Source organism: Mobula birostris, chromosome 27 (assembly GCF_030028105.1).
Source record: "Mobula birostris isolate sMobBir1 chromosome 27, sMobBir1.hap1, whole genome shotgun sequence".
NCBI classification, from domain to species: Eukaryota; Metazoa; Chordata; class Chondrichthyes; order Myliobatiformes; family Myliobatidae; genus Mobula; species Mobula birostris.
This window is the reverse complement of record NC_092396.1, coordinates 23,979,906-24,002,129: the sequence shown is the minus strand read 5'-3', so window position 1 is coordinate 24,002,129 and position 22,224 is coordinate 23,979,906. Positions and strand designations below refer to the sequence as shown.

Here is a 22,224-nt window from a genome sequence, read left to right as displayed (position 1 = left end):
GAAACAATACTGGTTATACAAACTCTACTTGTGTCAACTAATCTCTGCTTCTGGGAATCGTCCTAATCAGAATGGAATGACACACACTCCCTATTGAAATATTAAAAAAACCAAGGTCAGAGCCCTTTAAGCACCTTGGCCAGTGGATGATAAGACACAAAAAAGGGAAGTGCATTTTAGCTTGTGGGATATAATCGAGATAGCAAAAGCACGGATCTGGCAGGGAATTCCGTGCCTGAATGGAGCAGACAAGGCCAAGAGCAGGTTTCTCATCGGACTGTTTTACAAACACCCAGCTGAACGCCATGCACAGCCACCTAGTTCGCCCCCATTCACGCTGCAAGAACAGTGAAGTTGCTCCTTTTCGAGGTTATTCATCACTATGTGCAGAGATTGCATCTCAATATTAACAACATGCTCATTGGAGCGGATTTCCAAAGGGCTGAAGTTTGGGCTCCAGTACCAAAACCACCTTTATAAATATTCTTGCCAGTAAACTACAGCAAAAAAAAACAGCAGACGCTTAAAATATAAAGTAAAAGGCAGAAAATACCTGGCTAATTAGTAAGATGTTCAAATTAATGATTTCTTCTTTTCTGTACAAAAGGATAAGATCGGTGAGGGTCCATGACATCAAGAATCCAAAACATCCAAGCCATGCTCTATTCTCACTGCCGTCAGAAGGAGCCTTAGGTTCCGCACCACCAGGTCGAGGAACAGTTATCACCCTTCAATCATCAGGCTCCTGAACCAACGTGGATAACTTTCCTCACCTCAACACTGAACCGATCCCACAATCTATAGACTCATTTTCAAGGACTCTACAACTCACGTCCTCAGTATTACTTATCTACCCGTTTATTTTGGGTGGTGGGGAGAAAATACGCTTCTATCAAAGGAGGTGTAAGGTGCTCCTTCCCTCTGCTAGCCTGCAGGTTACCCTTGGGCAAAGTGTAGCACCTGCTTAGCCACCCCGCCCCCCCACCCCCACCGATCAGGGTCACGTGAAGCCACGGTGGTGGTGGATGGTCGTACGAGCAGCTGGTGCACGTCACAAATCCTGGTTATGTGACCAGTGATGCCAGGCAGACAATTTCTGAAGAGTACTGATAATGGCCGGGGTCTCCTGTCCTGCAAAGACATTGCCCAGAAAGCAGCAGCGGCAAACTACTTGTGTAGAAAAATGTGCCAAGAACAATTATAGTCAAGGAAAGACCACGATTGCCCACGTCATATGACATGGCACAAATGAACTAACCTACTTATTTATTTGTTATTATTAATGCAATAATAATATGATTATAATAATAATATTATTATAGTTTTTGTTTTTAGTCTTTCATTAATTCTATTGTATTTATATGTTCTATTGTGAATGCCCACAAGAAAATAGGAACAGAGCTCCTATGTCTCAGTGTGTCTGCCAACTTTGAAATGGCCCCGATCATAGTTGTGCTGCAGGGCAACACGTGAACAGAATTTAGAGAAACGAGGAGTAAATGTGTGTCAGGCAGCATCCATGGAGATTTTTTTTTTGTTTCTTCCACCAGAACTGCAGACCGTCCTCTGTATTTTTTTTATTTCAGATTTGCAGCAGCTGCGGTATTTTGCTTTTGTGTTTGAAAAGCCTTCCTGTTTGATATCCCGGGACTCCACAGAAGCAGGTCTACTTCAACAAAGATCAACAGTCACTACTGGAGGCCATTTGGCCACACAAAGCCGCACAGTGGCAGTCAATTCAGTCTCTGCCTAAGAATTCTACCTACGTCTGAACAGGGAACATTCACAATGAGTGCAGTGGGGAGGGGGGCCTTTCCTCATAAGTATTTTAATCCCAAGTTCATTGATGCAGAGGGCAAGACCTGCGTTGCATGCTTAAAGTTCAAGTGCGTAGGTCCCATGGTTGTGGAGCTCGGCAGAACCAGCAAACTCGGCGCCTTTGTCAAATCATTCTACCTCTGAAGAGCAATGAGCTTCCTGCTTTGCAAAGGAAGGATATTCCATGGAGCAGCAGCCTGTAATTAGCTGAGTGGTGCACAAAGACCCGTTGATGCCTCAGCATCGGAAAAGGGTCGATAGATAGGCTCCCTACAGTTAAGGCTATTCTCTCCGCCTCCTCAGGGAAGCACAGCATTCACATTCTCTGAGCAGAGGCAGCCACTCCCAAATGGGCTAAGCACCTGGGGAAGCAAGTCAATCATTTATCAGACACTTGGCTCCTGGCTGGAACATGGTCATCCAAGAGACTACGCTGTTTCTGAAGTTTTAAAGTCCAGTACAAAAAATGCCCTTTAAACGTATTTTGCCCGAAAAGAGCAGCACAAAAAGGCATATACTCAAAATCTAAAGTAAAAACAAAAATGCAGGAAACATTCAGCAAGTCAGGTATCGGTAGAAAGTTTCCAATGCTTTCTGATTTTATTGCTTGGAGAGAGGCGGGGGATACAGTAACACGCCCCAATGCACTTGGGGACTGGTGAATTCTGAAGAACTGATTTGCTTCATTCTATTAGAAATCTGCTTAAACTGAAGGAACAAATAAAAGGAGAGAGATTACATCAGACTGACCAAAAAAATCTGACCTGGTGCCGATAAGTTCCGCCAAGGAACACAAGCAAAAAGAACCCCAGCACAAAACAAGCCAGGCATTATCCTTCCCAGAGGAAAGTTGTTAACAAGGAAGGACACTGCAGCAAAGTAACTAAAATAACAAAGCCAAGACAGGATAAAGGGATAAGGAGAGTAAGTGGATTACAAGGGGCAGGGTTATTGACTTACAGCTGCTCCAGAAAACTCTTTGGTGCTGACAGGGTCAGCAATTAGCCCCACCAACACAAGTCTAAACTAAATGGTTTAACATTCCAACTTCACCAACACGGTGCAGGGGAACTAAAGATCCCCGGGCTTTCTCCCCCTCCTCTCTGACAAGCCGGTCAGCCATGCGGGCACAAAGCAAGCCCGTCCTGCTCCCCAAAAACCTCCCTTGTAACTTCTCAAAATTATGTCAGATCCAAAGAGCAGAACCTCCCCCAGAAACAGGCAGGCAAATCCTGTGGAATGCCTGTTTATTACATGCAGTTATGGAATTTCACCAATGCACAGAAGTAGGGAGAGTCTCCATAAATCACTGATGAATGATGGAGGCCATATCTCATTAAACAACCTCACCGCACAACAGTGCCCATTGTCCAGCACATTTTTTCTGCAGCTCCCTTTCTCTCCCCCCACCCCCACCCCATCCCATCCCCCTCCCCTGCAGACCTCGTGGAAAGCGTTTCATCAAACTGAGGATCAGCTCCTGTCTGCATAAGCACCTCCTTGGGTTACACCCAGGTGCAATCAGCTCCTGAGATCAGAACCTAATAAATCTCTGTGCAGTTTAAAATAAAGTGGATTGTGCACACGAACTCTGCAAGCAATGCTCTGTTATGGGGTAGAGAGGACGTATCCAATCTGATTGGATTAGTGTGTTCATTACACTCGGCATCCACTTTATTAGGAACACCAGTACCCCTGCTCGTTAATGCAAACATCTAATCATGTGACAGCAACTCACTGCATAAAAGCATGCAGACATGGTCAAGAGGTCAGACCAAACACCAGAATGGGGGAGGAAATGCAATCTCAGTAACTTTGACCATGGAAGGATTGTTGGTGCCAGACGGGGTGGTTTGAGTATCTCAGAAACTGCTGATCTCCTGGGATTTTCACGCACAACAGTCTCTAGAGTTTAAAGAGAAAGGTGCGAAAATCAAAAAAGATCCACTCAGCAGCAGTTCCATGGGTGAAAACGCCTTGAAAATGAGGGAAGGTCAGAGGAGAATGGCCAGACTGGTTCAAGCTGACAGGAAGGTGACAGGAACTCAAATAACCATGTGTTACAACAGTGGCGTGCAGAAGAGCATCTCTGAACGCACAACCCGTTGAACCGTGAAGTGGATGGGCCACAGCAGCAGAAAGCCACGAACATACACTCAGTGGTCACTTGATTAGGTAGAGGACATATCTGATACAGTGGCCACTGAGTGTGCAAGCTATTCTGCTTCCTCAATCTCGCTCCAGAAGTACAAGTGTGAGAACAGGCAAATACGTTTCAGAGGTGTGCAGCAGAAGAAACGACAGCATTGATGTGAATAATACGTAATTGCCAGCAGTTAAGTTTGAAATCATCATTGCTGGGCCAAGCTGCGGGAACTTCCTACTCTAAGCCATGAAGCGAGAGCTGGAAATCAGTTGAATTGTTCTCTATCAGCCGGCACAGACTAAACAGAGTGAGAGGCTTCTGTCTGCGCCTAATCTCAATGATTCTTCAGCACTGTGGAAGTACCTTTACCCCAAGAACCTGTAGTGGCTCACCACTGATTCCTGGCATTCAGTGACGGCTTAGTCAATGATGCACACCTCCCATTCACACACAGAACACAGGCAAATGATCTCATCTCATTTTTGAAAGATCAGGGAACTGAGGGCTACGGGGAACGGGTACAGAAGGTGAGTTGAGGGCTTCCTTACATTTAGTCTTAATTTTCTGTTTCACTGTTTCGATTTATCAGACAATGTAAACAGAAGTACTGAACATCCTGCACAAATCTGCTTGTGCCTGCTTTTTCAAAGACTGGTAGTTCAAAGTGCAGTGTAAACTTATTATCAAAGTGCATATTCGTCACCACGTACCTACTACCTTGAAATTCATTTCCTTGTGGGCATTCAGAGTGGTTACAAAGAAACACGGACAGGCAGACAACCAATGTACAGAACATGACAAATGGTGCAAAAACAACAGATAGGTAGATCCACCCACAGGTTGTGAAATCAGTTTCGTGTTGAGGTGAGTCAAGTTATCTTGAACTAAACTGATCTCACAGATTCGGTAACGACTGCTACACTGGGGCAGACCACATTGAATCCAGGGGCAGGTAGGAGGGACCAGGTGTCATTCTCCTGTCCCCGTTTCCTTGTGATGATATAAAATGGGACAGAACAGGGCAATGAAGAAGAGGTCAGACACTACCCTTCCCTGTCCCATCTCTCAGCTGCAATCCTTCCCATTCCAAACCGCACTTGGTCCTAATTCTACCAGACAAGGGAATGTTTAATTTCAGCCGCCTTGCTTACCTTGGCATTTACTGTTCACCATCTCATAGCCAGCCTCGCACACGCACTGACCAACCGGAACCAGCCACTTGCCGTCGGTGGTGCAGTGCATCTTCGGGGCTTCCTGAGCCACTGCGTGCTCGATGCAGGTGCCAGTAACTTCAGAGAGCACCTGGGAATCGGCCCCGGCTGTTGTCTCTGGAAAGACAGCCATGTTAAGCTCCATGGATGGGCACTTCTTGTAGTACACTCGCACAGATATGAGGGCGACGCACGCACCGACGTCTTGAAACGCCAAGTAGAAGCCCTTCTTCTTCAGTGAGCCAACGGAACGCACCTCGATGTTCACCTTGACGTTTCGTGAATTCAGGTCCTCTTTCCGTGTGACCTCGTCGGGTGCAATGGTGTCAATTTTTTTGAACTGGCTCTTCCTGAAGATTGTCCCATAGTCAAAGTCCGACTCAGCGTAGAAGAGGTTGAAGGTCTCCTTGCAAGTGGTCGCCATGCTGGGGAAGCTGTTGCAATCGCGCACGGTGAACTTGAGCTCGACAAAGATACGCTGCGCCTCGCCGCGGTAGATCCAGTTGGTCCGTAGCCAGTTGTCCTGGTCACCTTCCACCACATTGCACACACTATACATGTAGATGGGCGTGTTATTCCACACGTTCTGGAGAAGATCCCACTTTCAAAGAAGACAAAACAAAAATGGCCATCAAACAATGTTTCAAACCCAAGGATGAAAGGTTTCCCAGGCAGAAGATACCAATCACCCACCATGCACTCCCACCCTCATATCCTCTACTCCAGTGGGAAGGCAACAACCTTCTATATTCATGACAGCAGGCACTCCCAATATACCAGAAGAGAACAGGAAACTAATTCAGGTGAACCTAACATGTGTTTGACCTTGCACCACCACCTTGCTGGTATTTAATCTCTCACATTCCTCTCCCACAGCCTTTCTGCACTTGCTTTTGCTTCTCCCACTCTTCGCCAACTTTAGTTATATTATATCCCATGTTTTCTCTCCCCCTATTTTGGAAACCGTTCCTCTGCAAAATTTGTTGAGCCTTTTGGGTACTTCCAGCATTTTCTCTTTTTATTATGAAGTGATAACCCCCTTCTGTCAGACTATTATAAACCAGAGTTCTGTTTAAGCTGTTTACCACACCCAGCTATCGTGAACACCTTGTGCAATGTTACCATCACTTCCTATCTGGACGATGTGAACGTGAATCATTACTGTGTAATATTACTTGGAAACCTTGTCATCTTTGAGTTGTAAAGCTTGTACACCTAATTTTTAAGGTGACTTTTTTTTATTCTTTCTTAGCTCTCTTCTAATATTTGTATATCTGTGCACTTGTAATGCTACTGTGATACTGCAATTCCCTTTGAGATCAATAAAGTATCTATCTATCCAATCTAAATAATGAGTATCAGAGGCACATCCTCAAGGACTGAACATCAATTTCTCTCAATTCTGGTAATTTCTCCCCACTCTCTTTGTTTCCATTCCCCATTCTGTCTCACCTTTTATCCCTTCTCTTCTTTTCACCCGCCCTTCGCCTCCCTCTGTTTCCCCTCCTTCTTCCCTTTCTGCTATGGTACATTGTTCTTTCTTCAGCCCTTTACCTCTTCCTTCTATCCCTTCTCAGCTTCTTACTTCAGCCCCCCCTCCCCACTCACCCACCTAATGTGGTTTCACCTATCACCTTACAACTTGTACTCCTTCACCTCCCACCCACCCACCTTATTCTGGCTCCCCCCCCCCACCTTTCCTGACGGAGGGCTCAGTCTGAAATGTTGACTGTTTATTCCTTTGGATAGATGCAGAGTTCCTCCATTACTTTGTGCGTGACGTTCTCAAGGATTAACCCACCAGATATCATACTGCCCTGCCCCACCCCCGGAGTTTAAAAACTACAGGTACCACCCATCCAAGTGGATTAGGGTTCGGTTCGGAGACGAGCGTGGGCCGTTTCATGGGAAGGGAGTGACAAGCAGCGTGCTGAGCCTTTGTACTTACAGCGGCATTGTACGGGTTGGTGAGCCAGCCAAGTTCGCCATGTGCCGAAGCAAAATCCAACAGAACAACTGAGGAAGAGAAAGAAAACCGTAATGTACAACATGCTTCAAAGGAGTGATCCCCAAAACGCTCTGTCTAGAATACCCAGAAATTGTTAAGCGAGGCTCTGTAAAGAATCACTCTGCATGTGAACTACAGGCAAAGACGAAGCACTGATGTCTTGTGTGGGACACGCAAGGATATCCAACCACACGATTTTTCACTCAGACCTGACTCCGATTCCCAGTGCAAAAACCCCACTCGGAGCTGATTTCTACTTTGGGATTCACTGCTGCTGCGAGAAGATAACTTTCATGGTATTTATACCTCATTTATGTATGCCTACAACAATAAACTTGAATAAGGATAGAGCTCAATGCTCCTGACAATACGCTGCACAGGCACAGTGCCCCCACCACCCCCCAAACAAGCACAACCCCTGCAGAACTCGACGCTCTGGCATCCCGGCCAGGTTCCAATAATCAGACCCAAAATGTTCTCCCCCCCCCCCGCAGCATCACTGTTCTGCCAAGACTCACTGCATTAACTCATCTTCATCCCAACAACTCAGCCTCACTTCATTCCTCAGTCCCCCCCACCCCCATTTCTAAAACTTCCATGTCCTGAATCTTGGAATTAATTAATGCTCAGGTTGGTTTTGCCCCCTCATCCATCTCCCTGGTATCGATATTTTAAAAATACCTGCATAGAAACCATTCATTTTTTAAGTGAGCTTGCACCCACACCATGACCTGTAACACCATACACTCCACCCGTCCACTACAGGGAGATGCTCGCAGCTAATCGGACAGAACACAACAGCAAAATGGAGTGACCTGTGAGCCTCAGGAGGTCATACTGTAACCTGCTAAGGGTTTTTCTTTGTTGGTGCATGAAGAAATCTCCATTTTACCACTGGACCAGTCAGAAGCAGTCAGGGTCCGATCTACATTCAGCCTCTGAACACTTGCACAGATTCCCTGCACCAACTAGAGCGGAGGACTCCTGGTATAAATCGGTCCCAAAACTGGCACAGCAAAGACAACAGGAGAAATCTCTACCCCTCCTGCAAACTAAATTACCCTTCTTATCCCACTGTTATCCTGCAGTAATCTGCTATTGCCGAGTCTCGATAGGTATCTGCTGCCAACTGTTATCATCCCCATCTGAAGTGAAACTCAAACTGGTTTCTATGGCCAACATCATTTTTAAAGACTTACATATTCACACCAACTTCAATTCAGAAATTACAAATACACATTGCTAAAACACTAAATCAAAATATTGGCCACCTTGTTTATAATACACTCCAGCCCTGTGGTGTCCAGCAGTCCCAAAGGCCTCCAGAGATTAGTGCATCCACTCCCACCATCAAGTTTAGTTTAAGAACATCCTATTTTTCCCCACCTAAAAAACACTTTATTCTTAATAAGTAGATCAGCACTTGGCTATATTTTCATTCACTGAACCACATAATCCACAATACTAAAGTGGCTAAACAGAAGAGATTTTGCGGATGCTGGGAATCCGGAGCAGGTCATGCCTGTTGTAGGAGTTCACTTGGTGCTCCCCTTCACTGCCCCTTTGTCCCTCCGCTGCCCTTTAATGAGTGTGTGCAAGACTACATTACAGGGGATTTACAGCACCGAATCCGCAATTCACTTCTTCCACCAGAGCATTGTTCTTCCATGTCTGGAAGCAGCACCTCTGCTAATGGTTCAACTCTAACCAGAGTGAAAAGGAACTGTTAACCATCTCTACAAGTGATGGTCCCTACTCTGTCAAATCCTTTCATCTTGAAGAAATCTTTAGCTTCAAAGGTCAGCCTTTTGCCGCCTTTCCTGGTGGGATCTTCCATCACCTCTCGGATGACTCAATCTCCTCCATTGATTCAAGAGGGTTTAATGTAATTTCCATTACATAAGTGAAGAGAGGGACGAATACTTATTACTCCGACTCCAATGCAGCGCAATAAAAACAGATTAAGATAAAGAATACAACAATAAAAAAACCATTTCACAGAATGGAGAAAGGAATTAAAACGGGTCCCCAAGCAAGTTGAACACAGGAATACACAGCAATGCTTTTGTGTGGCGTAATTAAGTGATACAGCAAGTAATCTGGCCCTTCGCCTCACCAAATCTGTGGCAACCATTAAAGCCCCGTTTACACTAATGCTATTTTCCTCAGTGTCACACCCTCAGATTCAGAAATAAGATTCGTTATCACTGACATATGTCGTGAAGCTTGTAGCTTTGCGGCAGCGGTACAGTGCAAAGACAAAAATTATAAATTACAAGAATAATTAAATAGAAAGGGATAACGGAGAAGTGCTCATGGACCGTTCTGAAAACTGAAGCGGAAGGGAAGAAGTCATAATATGTAGATACCAGGAGCAATTCACGGTGACTAAACCGCGTCTCTTCGGGATATGGAGGGTGGAATGACCGGGGCACTCGAGGGAAACTCCATGCAGACAGCTCTGCAGAGCAGGATGGAACCCTGGGCACTGGTTCTACTACCTGCCTGCACATTTAACACCAACATGTTCCGAGAGATTTTCAATTGTTAAGGGAAACGACCAAGGAAGTCGCCAGTGGTGATAACAGCGGTGGGGTGGAGGGGCCGCTCTCCTCGTCTTCTGAAGGGACCGCAGTTTCTGAAATTGGACCTGCGGTGAAGCCGCCTCTGATTGCATTCAGGGACCTCCCGACTGGAACAATTCAAACAGCATTATATCTGGTGCTCAGTCCCCAGAGAAGAGTTTGGACAACCCAAAGATAAAATACGTTAACAGTGAGCGTGAGGGTGGGGGGAGGGGGGCAGACTGCAATACTCGCTGTGCCGCGTGAAATGGTCACGTTGGTCTCTTCTGCAGACCTTCAGTTACACACTGCAGTGAAATATATTTTTCACCGATTACCTAGACCAGAGGGAGCCAATATGCAGGCTCATGCTGACAGTGGAACCTCGGAGAGCCAAGGGAATGCGAACATTCCCACTAGTTAATGCGAATTTTCCCACTAGTTTTCAGGGATCTCCAATCACTATCACTGGCTGGTTTGGACCCTCACAGCAAAAATCAACACCCAACCTTTTGGACCAAGGGAGACAATAGGAGCACAATAATAGGGTTCATTCACTGTTCGGCGGGGAGCAGGTAGGGTTCCGGCCTCAAATCTCCCCCGGACTCCAGAAGTGAACTCAGCCCGCAACAGGATGCCCGCGGAAATCCCCCGGGAGTGCCTGTTGGTTTCACAGGAAAAGCGGCTCAGGAGCAGCATTCACAACACTCACATCCTCCCGAGCAACACATTCGGGAGCCAAACGGGAAGACGCTATCACGGAACAGGGGAGAGCTTAACGGAACTCCGGCAGCTGCGTTTTAACTTTACATTTCCTGAAAACAGGAATAATGTTGTTTGTGGCTCGAAAGAATTTTGCAACAGGATGGGGAAGGCTTGGAGCCGAGGAACAATTCCAGTGGAATTTAAGCGAGGGTGCAAGCAGTGAACAATTTTGACAGAAACATATCGCGTCGCAAAAAGACGAGATAAAAGAATTTCCCTCAGTTACAACACTGGGGTTACAATCCGTCTCTTCCATAGCCTGTTTATGTTTCCTCATGGAAACCGGGACGCAGACCCCGTTACAGCTTCAAAGGACTGAACCAATTCTTTGAAATCTAAACCAGCCCCTTCCATTTCACACTGCGCTAGAACTTCAAACACGGGAATTCTCGCTTGATTTTTATCACCCTGATCTGACTGCCCCCTCCCCCACAACCCACATATACATTGTATTCTGTGTGCCACCTTGTCGATCGCAGGTGTGGAGACCCTCGCTGGTAGCTGGTGCCCAACCCAGTCCTCCCCTTGGCATGCGCACAGACGGCAGGGATCACTCCGGAATATCCGAGGCTCTGACCTTCGCGGCGTGCTCTCGTCTCACCTCAGTGCACCGCCCGCGTTTGGACTTTAAAATAAGGGAGACCCATTCAAATTTCCAGCCCTTTCGGCTGGAACGGTTCCGGGGCTCCAAACTGCCCAGCTCCCGACACAAGCAGCGCAGCGGTCAGGAATATCTCGCGTGGAATACTGACCCACTGGTCTCTAACAATATCAACATTCGCATTCTGCACCGTTCCCCTTCTTTAAGAAAATGTCTCGCTCCCCCCCCCCCACCTCTAAGGAAAAGGCCCCTTCATTGCAGGATTGTGTCTCTTTAACCAAACTGAAAACTAAAATGGAAACTAGGATTAATGGAAAACTCTGGATCTGTACAGACACGATCGATCGAATTGCCTCTTGTGTTAGTAGATGAGATATTTTAAAATTAATTTTTTATGTTTCTATAATGCAACAAAAAACAGTTAAAAAGAGGTTTATACAGTGCGAAACAAACGTATCAAATGTACAGTTCATAACAGTTAAGGAAAAGCACCCACAGTAGAATCGTATAAAGCTAGTTACCACCCCACCCTCCCACTACCCAACTCCAAGCCAACCTTACGATATCTAGAGAAGTTAATCAGAACATTTATCACCACAATTAAAGGTATATTACCTACTACCTGAGCTATAATATGTTCACACATTTTTAAAAAAATCTTAACCGAAAGAAGAAGATGCGATTTTAAGCCAACTTTCTGGACGGGCCATTTACACAGACGGGAAGGACCTGCAGGTGTATGAAACCGAACCCCCTCCGCTGTAATCCAGCAGGAAGCACACGGACCAGAGTTATCCACCGCCCCAAGTTAGTTAAACTTTGTGACCACCCCAGGATCAGCGAGCAGGCGGGCGAGGACTAGGATTCCGAATTTAAAGGCTCACTGAACGCCTTCCAAGAATCGCCGAACATTCGAAACCCCCTCCTTCCTAAATCGTGGTCAATCGGAACATCAATAATTAGATATTAACAGGGAGGCTAAAGATCGAAAAACTGTGCCTTACCCTCTTTGGCTTGGAGTGTGGGGCTGACTCGGGCGATGAGGAGCAGTGGCAGCAGAGAGGTGAAGTACAAGTGGCGCGGCTCCATTGCTGAAACGCCACCGCCGTGCGAGCCTCGAGCAAACCTTCGGAAGAAGTTGCTGTAAACTTTTGCCGAAATTTCATTCATCCCGGTGACGTCGACGTCCCGCCCCCTCCCACCGAACAATGGAACCCGACCTGCAGACGTCCAATCAGAACACACCGACTGGATGTCAGCGCTGGAAGTAGGGAGGAGCTCTGGTTCCACCCGGCGCTGGGACCCGGCGAGCCTGGCTGGAGCACGAAGCTATTCCCACACACTATACGCTGAGAGTTAGCCTGTCATTACCGACGGGTGAACAAGCTCGGGCAGGTCGATCAAAAGCCCGGCGGCAGAGTTTAATTCAAGCTTTGAAAAAACTGGTGTTAGCCCCCAAGTCAAATCGCCCGCTCGTCCCAAGCCGGTCTCCTTTCGACCAGAGTTTTGTCCTCATATCGAAATCAAGATTAATTGCACCATAATCATTGTTATTGTCAGGCAATCAAAATCACGATTAATTTTACACCTTTCCTTCCACCTGCTTTCAAAAGGCAGCTCGATAGACTCTTGAAAAAACAAAAAAAAACTACAAATGCAGGAAATCTGATATAAACAAATAGATAATTGCGGAAAGAACCCAGGCAGCTTCTGCGGGAAAGACACCGCTGAAGTTTCGGGTTGAAGATCCAGTATCTAGGTGCACTTTGAAAGGGCGTGTCTGACTCAAACCCTGGGCTTTGATCTGCTTTTCTCTATTACACTTCGGTGTATGGAAGCGCACAGAACCCGAAGTGCAGAGTGTGGGCAATATAGAAACAACAGGGTCCCTGCCCTCTATGGGAAGACGACCTTCACCCCCTCCCCCCGCGCCCCCGAGCTCAGGGATTCCGCGGCCAGTGCGCTGGCCTGCCTATCATTGACCAGCCTGGTGTATTTGTCTGGGGGAGGTCTGGTCATTGCGATGGCCACTGAATAGTGTGTCCCTTGTCAGAAGGTTTGAAGGACCCCAAAACTATTTTTAAAGGGCCTGTTCCACGCTGTATCTCTAAATAAAGTTTACCAAAAAAAACTTGACTTGTGTGCGACCAAGTCCAGCAACGCGAACAGAGGTCTCGACCCGAAACGTCTGCTGTTTATTCCTTCCCATAGGCCCTGCCCGGTCTGAGTTCTGAGTTCCTTCAGCATTAGCAGGAACCAATCCACTGGCTCTCTGAGCCACCAAATACTCAGCTACTGCAATCTTTCACCCTGTTTACCCATTATCAGTCTAACTGAATCTACTGTCCCTTCCCTAATAGATCGTCTTCCTAATTGCTCTCATGTGGACTGGTGGATGGAAGCAATTGCCTGTGAAAGTGTAAATAAATAATGGCACCGTCATGAACGTGGACTGTGAGATCAATCAGAGTCCTGCGTGGAGGAGCTGGCAACGCCCGTCAGCTCGGCCGCAGAGTCAATCTGTTTCATTTGGTTTTACACAGCGCCGAACGGGCCCTTCTGGTCCTTTGAGCCGCGACGCCCAGCAACCCCACCAACTTAACCCGAGCCTGATCGCGGGGCAGTTTACAACGACCTGCTCTGGACTGTGGGAGGAAACCGGGACACCGGGAGGAAACTCACGCGCACACGGGAAGGGACACGCAGACTTGCTTACAGCGAACGCCAGGGTTGAAAGTTCAAAGTAAATTTATTATCTTAGTACATAATATGTCACCATATATGACCTCGAGGGTGGTAATCTCAGGATTGCTACCTGTGCTAGGCGCCAGTGAGGGTAGGAATAGGATGCTCTGGAGGAGGAACAAGTGGCTGAGGAACTGGTGTAGGGGGCAGGGTTTCAGATTTCAGGATCATTGAGACCTCTTCTGGGGCAGGTGGGACCTGTACAAGAGAGATGGGTTACACTTGAACCACAGGGGGACCAATATCCTTTCAGGGAGGTTTGTTAGTGCTATTGGGGAGGCTTTAAACTAGATTTGCAGGGGGATGGGAACCAGAGTGCCAGAGCTGACAGTGTGGCTGGGGTGAAAATAAATGATGTTGAAAGCTTAAGCAAATCCACTGATAGAAAGGTTGTGAGTGGTGGTAAAAATCTTCTGAGGTGTATATATTTCAATGCTAGGAGTATTGCGGGGAAGGCGGATGAGTTGAGGGCATGGATTGACACGTGGAATTATGATGTTGTAGCAATTAGTGAAACTTGGCTACAGGAGGGGCAGGACTGGCAGCTTAATATTCCAGGGTTCCGATGTTTCAGATGTGATCGAGACAGAGGAATGAAAGGTGGGGGAGTAGCATTGCTTGTTAGGGAAAATATTACAGCAGTGCTCAGGCAGGACAGATTAGAGGGCTTGTCTACAGAGTCCTTATGGGTGGAGCTGAGAAACAGGAAAGGTATGGCCACATTAGTGGGATTGTATTACAGACCACCCAATAGTCAACGAGACTTGGAAGAGCAAATCTGCAGAGAGATAGCAGGCAACTGCAGGAAACATAAAGTTGTGGTGGTAGGGGATTTTAACTTTCCATACATTGATTGGGACTCCCATACTGTTAGGGGTCTAGATGGTTTAGAGTTTGTAAAATGTGTTCAGGAAAGTTTTCTAAATCAATATATAGAGGGACCAACTAGAGGGGATGCAATATTGGATCTCCTGTTAGGTAACGAATTAGGGCAAGTGACAGAAGTCTGTGTAGGGGAGCACTTTGGTTCCAGTGATCATAACACCATTAGTTTCAATTTGATCATGGACAAGGATAGATCTGGTCCTAGGGTTGAGGTTCTGAACTGGAAGGCGGCCAAATTTGAAGAAATGAGAAAGGATCTAAAAAGCGTGGATTGGGACAGGTTGTTCTCTGGCAAAGATGTGATTGGTAGGTGGGAAGCCTTCAAAGGGGAAATTTTGAGAGTGCAGAGTTTGTATGTTCCTGTCAGGATTAAAGGCAAATTGAATAGGAATAAGGAACCTTGGTTCTCAAGGGATATTGCAACTCTGATAAAGAAGAAGAGGGAGTTGTATGAAATGTATAGGAAACAGGGGGTAAATCAAGGTGCTTGAGGAGTATAAGAAGTGCAAGAAAATACTTAAGAAAGAAATCAGGAGGGCTAAAAGAAGACATGAGGTTGCCTTGGCAGTCAAAGTGAAGGATAATCCAAAGAGCTTTTACAAGTATATTAAGAGCAAAAGGATTGTAAGGGATAAAATTGGTCCTCTTGAAGATCAGAGTGGTCGGCTTTGTGCGGAATCAAAGGAAATGGGGGAGATCTTAAATAGGTTTTTTGCGTCTGTATTTACTAAGGAAGCTGGCATGAAATCTATGGAATTGAGGGAATCAAGTAGTGAGACCATGGAAACTGTACAGATTGAAAAGGTGGAGGTGCTTGCTGTCTTGAGGAAAATTAAAGTGGATAAATCCCCGGGACCTGATAGAGTGTTCCCTCGGACCTTGAAGGAGACTAGTGTTAAAATTGTGGGGGCCCTAGCAGAAATATTTAAAATGTCGCTGTCTTTGGGTGAAGTGCCAGAGGATTGGAGAGTGGCTCATGTTGTTCCGTTGTTTAAAAAAGGATTGAAAAGTAATCCGAGAAATTATAGGCTGGTGAGTTTAACGTCAGTAGTAGATAAGTTATTGGAGGGAGTACTAAGAGACAGAATATACAAGCATTTGGATAGACAGGGGCTTATTAAGGAGAGTCAACATGGCTTTGTGCGTGGTAGGTCATGTTTGACCAATCTGTTGGAGTTTTTCGAGGAGGTTACCAGGAAAGTGGATGAAGGGAAGGCAGTGGATATTGTCTACATGGACTTCAGTAAGGCCTTTGACAAGGTCCCGCATGGGAGGTTAGTTAGGAAAATTCAGTTGCTATGTATACATGGAGAGGTGGTAAATTGGATTAGACATTGGCTCGATGGAAGGAGCCAGAGAGTGGTGGTAGAGAATTGCTTCTCTGAGTGGAGGCCTGTGACTAGTGGTGTGCCACAGGGATCAGTGCTGGGTCCATTGTTATTTGTCATCTATATCAATGATCTGGATGATAATGTGGTAAATTGGATCAGCAAGTTTGCTGATGATTCAAAGATTGGAGGTGTAGTAGACAGTGAGGAAGGTTTTCAGAGCCTGCAGAGGGACTTGGACCAGCTGGAAAAATGGGCTGAAAGATGGCAGATGGAGTTTAATACTGACAAGTGTGAGGTATTGCACGTTGGAAGGACAAACCAAGGTAGAACATACAGGGTTAATGGTAAGGCACTGAGGAGTGCAGTGGAACAGAGAGATCTGGGGATACAGATACAAAATTCCCAAAAAGTGTCATCACAGGTAGATAGGGTCGTAAAGAGAGCTTTTGGTACATTGGCCTTTATTAATCGAAATATTGAGTATAAGAGCTGGAATGTTATGATGAGGTTGTATAAGGCATTGGTGAGGCCAAATCTGGAGTATTGTGTTCAGTTTTGGTCACCAAATTACAGGAAGGATATAAATAAGGTTGAAAGAGTGCAGAGAAGGTTTACACGGATGTTGCCGGGACTTGAGAAACTCAGTTACAGAGAAAGGTTGAATAGGTTAGGACTTTATTCCCTGGAGCGTAGAAGAATGAGGGGAGATTTGATAGAGGTATATAAAATTATGATGGGTATAGATAGAGTGAATGCAAGCAGGCTTTTTCCACTGAGGCAAGGGGAGAAAAAAAACCAGAGGACATGGGTTAAGGGTGAGGGGGGGAAAGTTTAAAGGGAACATTAGGGGGGTCTTCTTCACACAGAGAATGGTGGGAGTATGGAATGAGCTGCCAGACGAGGTGGTAAATGCGGGTTCTTTTTTAACATTTAAGAATAAATTGGACAGATACATGGATGGGAGGTGTATGGAGGGATATGGTCTGTGTGCAGGTCAGTGAGACTAGGCAGAAAATGGTTCGGCACAGCCAAGAAGGGCCAAAGGGCCTGTTTCTGTGCGGTAGTTTCTATGGTTCATATACAACCCTGAGACTCGTTTCATTGCGGAAATACTCAATAGAATGATAACCATAATGGAATCAATGAAAGGCCGACTCCGAACTGTACTAGCGTCGGCGTAAACACTGTTGTGCTATGGCATCCCTTCCATCACATTCATATCTTCAAAGGTTTGAGGTTAGTGCAGGAAGTGACGCTGGAGTAAAAGACTGGCTTTTATCTTGTTGAATGGTAAAAACACAGAGGAGGGTTTGATAGATTCAGAAATCTGATGGCGGAGTGGGGGGAAAAATGCTGTTCTTAAAATGTTGAGTGTGGCTTCTGTACCTCCTGCCCAATGGCGGTAATGGGAAGAGGGCATGTCCCTGATGGTGAGGGTCTTTAATGATGAGTGTCACCTTCTTGAGGCATGCCTATTTAAGATGTCCTTGATGGTGGGGAGGGTTGTGCCAGTTGAAGCTGCAGACCCCTGCGATCCTGTGCATGGGAAGCTCCAGACCAGGATGAGATACATACAGTCAGAATTCTCTCCACCAGTGTAGGAATTTGCAAGAGTCTTTGGTGACACACTAAATTTCCTCAAATTCCTAATGAATTAGAGGCACACCAGAGCTATTTTCTCTATTGCATCCATGTATTTATTGGGCCCAGGACAGATCCTGAGATGTTGATGCCCAGGAATTTGAAGGTGCTCACCCTTCCATCAGTTAGGACCGCTGTGGCTTCTCCTGACTTCCTCTTCCTGAAGCCCACAATCAATTCTGTGCTCTTGCAAAATTTCAAAATATTATGAAATAATAATGGAAAACCAATTGACATCAGAGGAGGTTTCAACTAAGCTTGTCCTTTGTCTAAGTTTGTCATGTTTCATTGAAAAAGTGAAATGTAACGTTTTGTTTGCAAGTTGCAGATTCCTCTCAGAGCACCTAACCCCATACATTACTTTAAATAACTAGTAAGCTGATACAGATAATTATCAGATTTTTCTTCTGATGATTATTTTGGCATTGCTGGTACTATCCTACCTTTGAATCCATCTACTTTGAATGGTAATTGAGAAGGCACTGTATAAACTGCAGAATGAATTGTGGTGGAGTTGTGAGCAAAGCAGACATAATTGCAGAAAAGTTATATTGACTTTTGATTAATAGCAGTAATTTGTGAGAGTTTTCTTTCGGAAAGAAAATAATCTTAAAAGACAGCTTATGCTTTGTAAAGCTTGCTGCAGCTGCCTGTGGTCCCTGCTGAGAACAGGCTGCTCTCCCTTGTCAGTCACTGGATATCATTCTTCATTGTGGACCAGGGAGTGACTGGGGCACAGTAGGGCTGTTTCTGGGGTTAAATGCAGCTCCAATATGACCAGATCCAGCCCTGGGAGAGGGTCGCAGTTGCCCACTGTTTGACCTTCTGCCTGAAAACTCTTTTCCTGCTATTGAGCTTGTCACAAGCGGACCCAAATGCAAGACATGGACACTGAAGTACTTGACTAGAGTGCTGGGACAAGAACACAGACTTGGGCTAGGACATTGGCTAGGCAAGCAAGACCAGGGCAAGGAACCGGGAACTAGGAGCCTGGGCTTGGACTCCGAGCCGGAGACTGGACAAGAACCCAGAACCTGGGTCTTGACTCAGGCTTGGACCCCGGAACTAGGTGAGGGCATGACGTGGCTACAGGACTGGACATGGCTTGGGCACTTCATGGTGAGGCCATGACGAGACTTGGGTTCTTCAAGGTGAGGGCATGACAAGGCTTGGGTTCGGACTCCGAGCCAGAGACTGGACGAGGACCCAGAACCTGTGTCTTGACTCAGGCTCGGACTCCGGAACTAGGCAAAGACATGACAGGGTCTTGGGAGACAGGACTAGGCGAGGCTACAGGACAGAACAAGAGACTCCTGGACAAGATGAGGGAACTCACTCCAGCACAGGACAAGGGAACTCCAGCACAGGACAAGAACACGAAGCCTTGACTTGGTGCCCAGGAACAGCCGAGCCTTGGACTTGGGACAGTGGGAACCTTGGACTTGGGATGACAGGAACACAGAAGACAGAGCCTTGGTCTTGGGGAGGACAGGAACACAGAGCCTTGGTCTAGAGCACAGGAACATGGCACCTCAGACTTGAGAGACAGGAGTACAGGGACATGGAACACAGAGCCAGGACCCCTCCTTGGGAACAGGACATAGGACTCATACACAGAACACAGAGTGATAGTTCCCAACACAAGGTAGCAGCAAATGGCCAGACCTACCTAGCAAGGGTGTGGACATGGAGACAGATCCCAACACAAGGTAGCGGCAAACAGCCAGACCTACCTAGCGAAGGCATGGATACAGAGACAGTTCCAAACGACAATAAACAGTTCCTTATCTAGACACAGCAAGGCTCCAGTCTTGCTCTGGCAGTAGAACTTGACAGTGATACAGGTGAGGATGCAGGCGAGGTTGTAGGCAAGTCTTCAGGCAGAGGTTACCAGCAAGGAGGAAGGTAAAGTGAAGGGAACAGTCCAGCAAATGAAGCTGAACCCAGGAGCTATTTATGTAGCCAGCCCAAAATCAGAATCATGTGCCTCAATTAAGGACAAGAGAACACAACAGGCAAGGGAAAACTGGAAAACCTGGAATACGGATCAATGGACTGGACCGTGAACCGGAATGTGGATTTCATGGACCAGACCATGACAGAGTTGGGCCTGTGTCTGTGATCTTCATACCAGCCCCACCAAATAAAACCACCACCTGTCCTGCACACACCACTATCCCTCTGGAACTTACTGCACAGCCCTCTGCAACCCACCACAACCTCCCAGCCAGCTGCCAACCCTCGTCTTAATCCACCACTTCCTCATCCTACAGCCCCCATCCAGAACTGACCTCTAACCCACCATCCAGACTTCAGTTTACTTCATTTGTTTAAATTAAATTTAAAATCCTGGCATTGTTTACAAATGATAAGAGTGCTACAGCACAGAATCAGACCCTTCAGCCCATCTCAGCTGGTCTAATCTTCTGCCTTCTGCCTGCATCTGGACCATAGCCCTCCATACCTTTCTCATCCGTGCACCTATCTAGACTTCTCTGAAATGTTACAATTGAACCCGCGTCGACCACTTCTGCTGGCAGCTCATTCCACGCTCACAATACCTTCTGAATGAAGAGGTTTCCCCTCAGATTCACCCTAAATACTTCACCTTTCACCCTTAAACTATAACCTCTAGTTCCAGTTTCAACCAATCTTGGGGGAAATATCTACAACCATTCACCCTATCTATGCCCCTCATAATCTTGTATACCTCTATAAGATCGTCCTTTGTTCTCTTGCGCTCCAGTGAATAATGTCCTAGACTATTCAGTCTTTCCCTGTAACTCGGGTCTTCAAGTCCTGGCAAAATCCTTGTAAATTTTACCTACACTCTCTAATGGTTTCAGCTCCTCCACACTTCTGTAAACTCCACCAACTGAAGGATCATCAGATGCTGCCTGACCCTCGGGATTCGTCCAGCAGCTTGTATTTTTCTCCAGGTGCCAGCATCTTCAGTCCCTTCATGGCCCTGAGATACCTGTAATCCTGGCACCAGTCCTCTTCGAGGGGGCAGCAGTGGAAAGGGTGAGCAGCTGGGTGTCAACATCTCGGAAGGTCTATCCTGGGCCCAATACAGGTTCACAATCCCTTATCCGAAATCCTTGGGGCCAGTTGCATTTCGGAATTCAGAATTTTTTGGATTTCAGAAAACTGATAATTATATTGATAATTAACCGGCTTCAGTGCGGTGGACTTTAGGACCCAGGGGAGCTCTGGACCTACGCACATCCTCCAGTATACTTTAAATCATCTCTAGATTACTTATAATACCTATTGATGCAGTTATGAAGAAGGCAGTGGCTATATTTTATTAGGAGTTTGAGGAAATTTTGGTACATCACCAAAGACCGTTGCAAATTTCTACAGGTGTATCGTGGAGAGCATTCTGACTGTTGGCATCACCAGCTGGTATAGGGGTGCCAACGGACAGGATCAGAAAAAGCTGCGGAAGCTTGTAGTCTCAGCCAGCCAGGTCCATCGTGGGCACCAGCCTCCCCACCTTCGAGAAGCGAATCCTCAAGAAGGCGGTATCCATCATGACTGACCCTCATCGCCCAGGACTTGCCCTCTTCTCATTACCACCATCGGGGAGGAGGTACAGAAGCTTGAAGACACATTCTTAATGTTTTAGGAACAGCTTCGTTCATTTTGCCATCGGGTTTCTGTAAAGTCCATTAACTCTACTTCACTATTTTGCTTTCTTTTGCACTCGTTATTTTTCATATATTCTTATTGTAACTGATAGTGATTTTTATATATTGCATTGTACTGCTGCCACAAGACAACAAATGTTGCATCACGTATCAGTAATAATACACCTGATTCTTACTTTGATTAATTGCTTCTTCATTGACATCTGTGTCTTTGGCTGCCAAAACCCTAAATCCTGGAATTCTGCTACTAAATCTCTTCTGTGGTAAGAATGCTCCTTTAAATCTCCTTCCTTTCTGTCATTATGTCATTCACACTGTAATTCAAACTGATAGCTCCCTACATGCCAAGTCAAGTCAAGTTAAATTTATTGTCGTTTAACTATATACAGGTATATCGCCAAATGAGACATTTCTCCAGACCAGGGTGTCAAGCACATACCACACATATAACACACAATAACGTAGGAAAGTAAGAATTAAATCTACAAATGAATTATGCATACATAAACAAAGTGAAGTGGATAACATCTTATATTCCGTCTGGGTAGCCTCCAACCTGATGGCATGAACATCGACTTCTCTAACTTCCGCTAGTGCCCCATCCGTTATTTATTTTTATACATACATTCTTTCTCTCACTCTCCTTTTTCTCCCTCTGTCCCTCTGACTGTACCCCTTGCCCATCCTGTTCTCCCCGCCCCACCATCTTTCTCCCCGGATCTCCTGTCCCATGATCCTCTCATATCCCCTTTGCCAATCACCTGTCCAACACTTGGCTCCATCCCTCCCACTCCTGTCTTCTCCTATCATTTTGGATCTCCCCCTCCCCCTCCCACTTTCAAATCTCTTACTAACT

At 46.2% G+C, this 22,224-nt stretch overlaps 1 protein-coding gene across 1 annotated transcript in view; it reads right to left on the bottom strand.

The window, feature by feature from the left end:
* epha2b (eph receptor A2 b) overlaps positions 1-12,270 on the bottom strand; it is a 52,001-nt gene extending 39,731 nt beyond the window's left edge. Inside the window, exons 1-3 of the mRNA XM_072244776.1 lie at positions 12,118-12,270; positions 7,124-7,191; positions 5,116-5,776 (exon numbers count right to left, since the gene is read on the bottom strand). Coding sequence (XP_072100877.1) covers positions 5,116-5,776; positions 7,124-7,191; positions 12,118-12,202 — 814 coding nt within the window. The 5' untranslated portion in view covers positions 12,203-12,270. The remainder of the gene's footprint in view (positions 1-5,115; positions 5,777-7,123; positions 7,192-12,117) is intronic.
* Positions 12,271-22,224: the final 9,954 nt, after the last annotated feature.